At 32.9% G+C, this 8,407-nt stretch overlaps 1 protein-coding gene across 1 annotated transcript; it reads left to right on the top strand.

Moving 5' to 3' along the window:
* Positions 1–2,863: 2,863 nt before the first annotated feature.
* Positions 2,864–5,841, top strand: AGC1.5 (AGC kinase 1.5). The gene is made up of 4 exons (XM_022054420.2): positions 2,864–3,018; positions 3,361–3,430; positions 3,670–4,400; positions 4,582–5,841. The coding sequence occupies exons 2-4, from the start codon at positions 3,389–3,391 to the stop codon at positions 5,516–5,518; spliced, it is 1,710 nt and encodes a 569-aa protein (XP_021910112.1). The 5' UTR covers positions 2,864–3,018; positions 3,361–3,388; the 3' UTR covers positions 5,519–5,841.
* Positions 5,842–8,407: the final 2,566 nt, after the last annotated feature.

Genomic DNA, 8,407 nt, shown 5'->3' with positions numbered 1-8,407 from the left:
ATTTAGGATCAATAGAGGATAGTTAGAAGATTGGATCCTAACTTTACTTTGGAATCATTATAAATATATTTTGAATGCTAGTGCCTCATGTGTTTTGCTACAAGGGATAAATATTGATGTATCATAACCATTGCTAAGTAAATTTAAAGAACCTATTATTATGTTGCGTATGTTGATGACCATGCCCTATGGGACTGTGGGGCGTCATATTAGTTCTACATTAAGATGGTGGGACTAAGTAGTAATTGAGTAATGGATGTGTGGACATCTCCCCATTGGTTGGAAAGGGAGATTGTTGATCTTAGCTTGGTGGGCCAAGTAGTTCAGCCCATTAGGTCTAATAAAAAAAGAAGGGAAAAAGTTATCGTTGGCAAGGGACAATTTTCTTCAATTTTTTCCCCATATACATGTACAAAATCCAAAAAAAGAGGTGTAGTTTCTCTCACATACACACACGGGAATTGAAGAAGAAAAAATGGCTTTATTTGTCTTATTCTTATGCATGGGAACCGAAGAGAAGGTGCCAAAGTTCGGTGATTTTTCTTTGGCTTTATTTTTTGGTGGATAATCAAAATTTACAAGGGGATTTTAAATCAAATTTGGAGGGTTATTCTCTAGTATTTTTTATGTGATCATTCAAGGTTGATTAAGTTTTGTTATGGAGGTATTTATGTATTTTCTTAGTGATCTTAAGTGCGGAATACTTGAGAATGATTTTTGTTTATTTTCTTTGATAGTTGATTTCTTAGAGTTTGGCCTATGATTTTTCTCTTTAATATGTGGTTGTACTTTAGTAATTTAAACTCAATCTTATAAAAATATATAAATGTAGATATAATAGGTGATCTTGATAGTAAGAAGTTTACTTCAGGGTACATATTTATTTTTGCAGGGGGAGTTATATCATAACAGTATAGATTGAAGAAGTATATTGCCTTGTTTGCAACTGAAGTATATTATAGTAATTGAAGTTGGCAATAACAATTTATTATTTTGGTTGGAAAGGTTTCTCTAAGAATTGACTTTGAAAAAAAATAAATATGTCATTAACTGTGATAGTCTGAATGCTCTACACTTGAGCAAGAATGTTAGATATGATTGTAAAATAGTGAACAATCAAGAGGCTTTATAGAAAACAAAATATACACTAATAAAAATCTAGTTGATATATTAGAAAAGATAACTTGAGGCAAACACCAATTATGTGCCAAAATGGGAGGACTGAGCTCCAAATGACTGGTGAGGAGCGTTCTCCCAATGGGCTGGATGGAAGATTGTTGAGTGGGCTCGAATCAAGAAGAAAAAGAGAAAGAAAAATATCATAATAAAAGGAGAGGCTTGTGGCTAATGAAGGTATACAATGAAAAACGTAGAACAAAGAAAAAGAAAGGAAAAAAAGGGGCAACTTCACTTTGAAAAAAAGAAGGAGAAAAAATTTGCTTCTTTTGGGGTATTCGCAAATTGAAGAAAAAAATACTAGAGTCCTTTTATTCTTTAATTAAATCTTTGAGTATTGTAAAAAACTAAGGAGTATTTATCATCCAATAACATTTAGAAAATTATTTCTCTAGTATTTATCATAAACAGAAATATTTGGAGGGTGTTGGTTAGAACAATAATTTGAACATTTCTTCATTGTATAATCCTAGTTTGAGATTAATTTGTAATTTTTATACTTATTAATTTATTGGTGGTAGATTTAAAATCTTGTGTCTCATGTTTGTTAGAGAAATAATTTAAGCATTTGTTTATTGTATAATTCAAGTTTAAGATTAATTTTTTGTACTAATTAATTTCCTGATAGTGGATTTGATTTGATTCATAATTTAAACGCAGTTCCATTTTCCTATACACTAGAAGTTTTTTTACATAAAATTTTGTATTCTCATGTTGGTTAGAAAGATAATTTGAGTATTTTTTCATTTAATTTAATTTTGAGGTTAACTTGTGATTTTTATACTTATTAATTTTTTGATAGTGAATTTTATTCGGAATTTAACTTGTGGTTCTTTTTTCGATAGACTAGAAAATGTTTCACATAAAATCTTGTATTCTTGTGTTTTATTTTCTGCAACTTGATTGAATTTTTGTGTGATTGAGCTCTAATTAAAGGTAAAAAAGTAAGGTTATCCAAAGCAGTCCTATTCAGTTGTATTTTTAATAATGTAAGAATGTATTCTAAATCTAAAACCCAAATCACCTGGTTAAAAATTTTGGGCTCAAAATATGTAGCATTGAGACTTAGTTGTTAAAACTTTTAGGCAAAATTGACTCAGTTATTCTACATCATTTATTAATTTAAAATATATTTTGTATTTGTAGTGTGTGTGTATATATATATCATTACTGAATCTTGTGTACAAATCTAGTGTTCTTTGTATGTTGTAAATGAAAAACTTATAAATTAGATTGTTATTAGCATGAAAAAAGCTAATTAAAATTAACAATAATGTTATCTCCAAAATAATATCAATGCCTATCAAATAAAATTTATTAACCTTTTTTTAAATATGTGTCTAAATGTATACAATAATTAACCCAGCCCAGCCCGTCTCGTTGCAACATGATTTTAGTTTAATTTTTGGGGAAATACCTGCAACTCATAAATAGATGACAAATAACTTTAATATTTGGGGAAATAAAATGCACGAATTTTGCAGTACAAAAAAAGAGAGGTTTAAGCGGCGATCCCTTCGTCCATTAAATTAGCAATGACCGTTTCCCTCCTTCCTGTTTTCTCCTATACATTTTTTTTTTTTTTTTTTTTTTTCTTTTTCTTTTTTGTAACTTCAACTGTTTCTTTCTAATTTGCTAATTTATTTTTAATTTAGTGCTTGCTTTTTTATCTTGTAATTTCTTTCTGTTAAATCTTTTCTGTCTTTTTTAGTTCCACAAATTCCTCCACTTGCTGAGTTGAACATAACTTTTTTATTTTTTTTATTCATTAATTGATTCTTTCTTTTAATTGAATGTAATTCTCTTAGGGCGAGAACTATCACATCAGGCTTTTAATTTCAGGTTTATATCTCAATTGGGTGTTTTTTTGCTTTCTTCTTTCTGATTTTTACTCTCAATTAATTAATATTTTCCTTTATGGGTCTAAGTTATATATACATATGTGTCCCTATATCCAATGGGTAGGTTTTGCACCCATTTTGTATATATAATTATCTTGTTCATCTCAAGAATGTATATAATTGTATACATATTCTGCACATGACGTGCAAACCATGTACATATGATACGATTACAAGAAATGCAATCATGTTTCTTGTTTTGTATATTTTCTTAATTGTCCAATCATGACTAGCAATTTAGAAATTTTTATGGCGGAAACCTGATTGATTTTTATATGATCAGGATCGTGTTATATCTCCTCCTCGCATTGATGTCATTCAAGCCTGTCAAGAAGCTTGACTCATCTCCTGAGGTAAGTATAAATCCCTTATGTATATATATATATATATATATATATATAAAATTGTTAATCTCTTTACACATTCGCATATTAGGTTAGAAAGAAAATAGGTGCAAAAGTTTGTCACATATTTGATTATTTTTGTTTATCGAACTTGTAATTCGTTAGATATAACTGATTATGTTTAATTAGGTTGTTAACAATTAGGTTAAAATATTATGAAATTCAAAAGTATGTGTTTATGCATGCAGTCAGGCTACACCTCGCCAGAAGAAGCTCAATCTGAATCACGAAAATTCAAGAAAAACACTATTCTACCACCGGAAAAGATTGATCCAATGGTGGGAAAATCAACACAGAAACATACAGTTACATTTTCTATAAGTGATCCGAAAAAGAGTGAACTTAATCATCGTTCAGCTCCAACTTCAAGAATCCCACCACCTTCACAACAAAATAATTCCGATCAGCAACCCACCACAAGTGCTACAATACAAGCAAACACAAAAGTCAATGTTGATACCAGGAGCGTTGTGATCAATAGTACCAATTGTCGTAGCGACAGCATGGAGAGCACAAGCAGTGCTCATCTCAAGCCTCATACGGGGGGTGATGTAAGATGGGATGCAATTAATTTGATTGCTGCAAAAGGACCAATAGGACTCAGTCATTTTCGACTTCTGAAACGTCTAGGATATGGAGATATTGGGAGTGTTTATCTCGTTGAACTTCGAGGAACAAATACCTACTTCGCCATGAAAGTAATGGACAAAGCTTCTCTTGCGAGTAGAAACAAGTTGCTTCGAGCACAGACAGAGAGGGAGATTCTTGGACTTCTTGATCATCCATTCTTGCCTACTCTTTATTCATACTTTGAGACTGATAAGTTTTACTGCTTGGTTATGGAGTTTTGCAGTGGAGGCAATCTTCATTCCCTTAGACAGAAGCAACCTAATAAGTATTTTACAGAAGAAGCTGCAAGGTATAGATATCTACATATAAATGTGTAATTACCTTTCATATCTTCTTGTTTTTTCTTAATTTGGTTTTGGAATTGAAGGGTATTTAGTTATAAATTCAAACAAAGAATATATGGTGGTAACTCTTGCATTATGTTTCTAATACCATGTAGAAAATTTCCATTATATATTTCGGTGTAACAGGTTTTATGCATCAGAAGTTTTACTAGCTCTGGAGTATCTGCACATGCTAGGAATTGTATATAGAGATCTAAAACCAGAAAATGTACTAGTGAGAGATGAAGGACATATCATGCTCTCAGATTTTGACTTATCACTCCGATGTTCCGTCAATCCAACACTCGTCAAATCTTCATCTGTACACATTAACAGTGGCAGCAACAGTGGTAGTAGTAGCAGTTCACTTGGCATTTTAGATGACGAATATGCTGTTCACGGTTGTATTCAACCTTCTACGTTTTTCCCTCGTATTTTGCCTTCTAAAAAGAATCGTAAATCTAAATCAGATTTCGGTCTCTTTGTTAATGGCTCACTTCCTGAGTTAATGGCTGAACCCACCAATGTTCGTTCCATGTCATTTGTGGGAACGCACGAGTATTTAGCCCCAGAAATTATTCGAGGAGAGGGACATGGTAGTGCAGTTGATTGGTGGACATTTGGCATATTCTTGTACGAGTTACTGCATGGAACAACTCCCTTCAAAGGTCAAGGTAACCGTGCTACGCTTTACAATGTAGTAGGACAGCCACTGAGATTTCCTGAATCACCACAAGTGAGTTTTATGGCTCGAGATCTTATACGAGGCCTTTTGGTGAAAGAACCACAGAAGAGAATTGCTTATAAAAGAGGTGCTACAGAAATAAAACAACACCCTTTCTTTGAAGGAGTTAATTGGGCTCTGGTTAGAAGTGCCATGCCTCCCCACATACCAGATGTCGTTGACTTCTCACAGTTTGCTAGTAAAGAGCCTATGTCTACATCTTCGGCCGCGGCTGCAGCAGCCCCAGTGGCTGGTGGTGCTGGAACAATTAAAAAGATGCCAGATTATGCAGGAGATGATCATAAAACCAACTCTTCTTCCACTGAAGATCCTTCTTACATAGAATTTGAGTACTTTTAGTCATAACCCTCTTCTATATATATATATATATACTTTTATCAGAATGTTGACTATCATATACATGCTTTGTACAAAGAATTTTCAGTAACACATACATACATGTTGAGCACCAACTGAATTCGGTCAAGTTCATAGTGCATGCACTTTTGTCCTTGGAGATTCAATTTTCCTTACCTGTTATATGTAGAAAAAAATTTCCATTTCTTAAACAAAAAATACACATTGAGGGCAAATATATGATCCCAAACTGTATTGGTTGATAGTTTAATTTTTAGGTGGAGAAAAAACTATATCTATATACTTTAGGAATACCATGGAAAGGAATGTGTTTATCTGTTTAATTTATTTCTTCTTCCTCTAATTGTTTTTGAGAATTTCTCCTAATAATTGTCCTCTTATTTGAATATTTCAAAACAAAGAATCCCCATGTTGATTTTTCAAAGTGTTAGAGAATTATTGTCAAGTACTTATTCTCCTTTTATTTCTTATGACTTATATTTATACAAATTAAATATCATACTAGCTACGTACATTATAAAAATTATAATATACATATTTAATGACAATTTAAAAATATTTGTTTTATTAACTATTTCTAACTGGCACATTAACCTCAGTTGCCACAGATAAATTTGTGTCATTATTTAAGAATCACACAATTTTTTGCTATCATATTTGAGACATATTGACACAACAATTAGTCTCATAAGAAATTAACAGTGTAAAGCTTAATGTGTTAATATGTGCTAATTAGTAAATAAAGTTTAATAAATTAATTAGTTACTATTTCTTATATGTTATATATATATATCCTAATTAATACATCAAACTGTCATTTTAATCCCTAAATTTTGTCACATTTTTACTTTAGTCTCAAATATATTCTTTTATTACAAAATAGTCCCTGCATTTTATTTTTTTTTTTAAAGACTTAATACCAGTAAGAATTGAAGGGAAAAATTTGAATTGATTTAAAATTTGTTTAGTTAGTAAAATTTAAATTTTTTCCCTTCTTGTTGTCATTAGATATTGTCTTTCTATATTCTCATAACTAAGTTTTTCTCTATTAAGGTTAATTAATTTATCGATTAACTTAATATAATCACTCAAGTTTGGTTAATTATCACACATGCTAAGTACGTGTACTTGTACTATTTGTATAAATACTCTAGTGTACTTCATTTCACATTAGTTGAATACTCAAAATATTTTTGTCTCTCCTATATATGATGTGATCCCAGATGGCCTAAATTTAGTTCAAAAGAATGCAATTCCACATCAAGGAGTCCCACATAAATTAAGATTTCTGTGAGATAATTACCCTCGAGTTCGCAGCTACATGGGAAGGAGACTGACGTGATACCCGCTGACAACACACCTAAACTGGAGGAGTGCAAGAAGTGGGCGAGTGTAGATGAACTTCTGGGAAACAAGAGAAAACAATTACGGGGTAGTAATACTCCAAGTTACTCTATGCCCAACCAAGTATGAAATAGTGAGGCCAAATCCGATAAACAGAGTTCTTGGCCTATGAAGAAACGACACCAGAAGGTGTCAGAAACCTGAAGGGGAACAGGCCTTACCATGAAGGAATGGCTCGGTCCAAGAATCCTGCCTCATGAAGAAAGTCTGAATGTAGTTTGGGTTTGGGTACTCGTAGGGTACACATGTGTTGCAATGTACGTGTAGGATACTTGGCCCACACATTTACCGATGTTCCTCGGTTTCGTGGAGAAGCAACCAAGGCAACCTTGTGCCCCGCAGGAAAATTGGAGACAGTCAACTTTCTCGGTTGAAGGCCCTCACATGAGCAAAGAGGCCCACATATGTGCTGGACATGCAGCCCGACCCACACTTCCCACGAACATGCACCTGTACTCGCACGTATCGCACACACAATAGCTCGGGAGTGCCCACGCATGCGACTTTCTAGGCCCCCTCAGAACCAACTGCACGCACGCAAGGCTAAGGGCCGAATGTGTGCATCCCGTGCAGATGGGCCTGCAAACGGCCCAGCAAAATAGCCCAAGCTCGCCATCCAATGACTCTCGCGGGCCTTCTCCCGCCCAACCCGGCCCAACCCATTACTAGTCATGTTTTTCTCTTTCTTTGTTACCAAACATCAAATACTCATTATATTTAAAAGAAAAATAATTAAGTATATGCATATGTATAGATATATATAAATATATATATCACCTCAACTATGTATATATATAAATATGTTAATACCTTGATTGCTTTTTTCATTTTTTCGTATGATAAATTCTTCAGCACCCATCGAGCTACTTCCCTTATATGTTACTAAACATTAAACATTCATTATATTCAAAAGCAAAAACAAAAGCAATATATACACAATACATGTTATTTCCTTTATTTATTCCTCATCCACCTTATTTTTCCTTGGTCTGCCTACCTTCTTTGGTACTAGAGTACTTGTTTCTCCTGCTAACACTGTAGAACTACCCCTTTCTCCTATTGGCACTGTACAACTACTCCCTTCTTCTACTTTTTTTTACCTTGGCTTGGATGTGGGATGCTTTTGATCAACCTACACCTCACTATTCACTGTCATTGTGTTAGAGGGAAATGCTAATTTGCATTATTTTTAAAAAATAAAATTATTAAAAATAAATAAATTCAGATTTTAATATATATGTATGATCTGCATTGTTTATCGAGAAAAAAGGAAAGAAAAAAACTACCATTTTTAGGGGTTTCGTTTTTTTATTTTATAATTCATCACATAAGAGATTTCAATCACATAGTATATTCGTTGTCAAATTGCAACGAGAAGGCACTTGTTCGATTGGTTTAGGAACTGGTATTGTTGTTGCTTTTACTTGTGTTGATTACGATAGTAGCTTTGGTAAAAGGAGGAGGAAG

The sequence above is a fragment of the Carica papaya genome, chromosome 2, assembly GCF_054855325.1.
Source record: "Carica papaya isolate Zhongbai chromosome 2, ASM5485532v1, whole genome shotgun sequence".
In the NCBI taxonomy this organism is placed as follows: Eukaryota; Viridiplantae; Streptophyta; class Magnoliopsida; order Brassicales; family Caricaceae; genus Carica; species Carica papaya.
The sequence above is the reverse complement of the archived record's forward strand: the minus strand, read 5'-3'. Positions and strand labels throughout refer to the sequence as shown.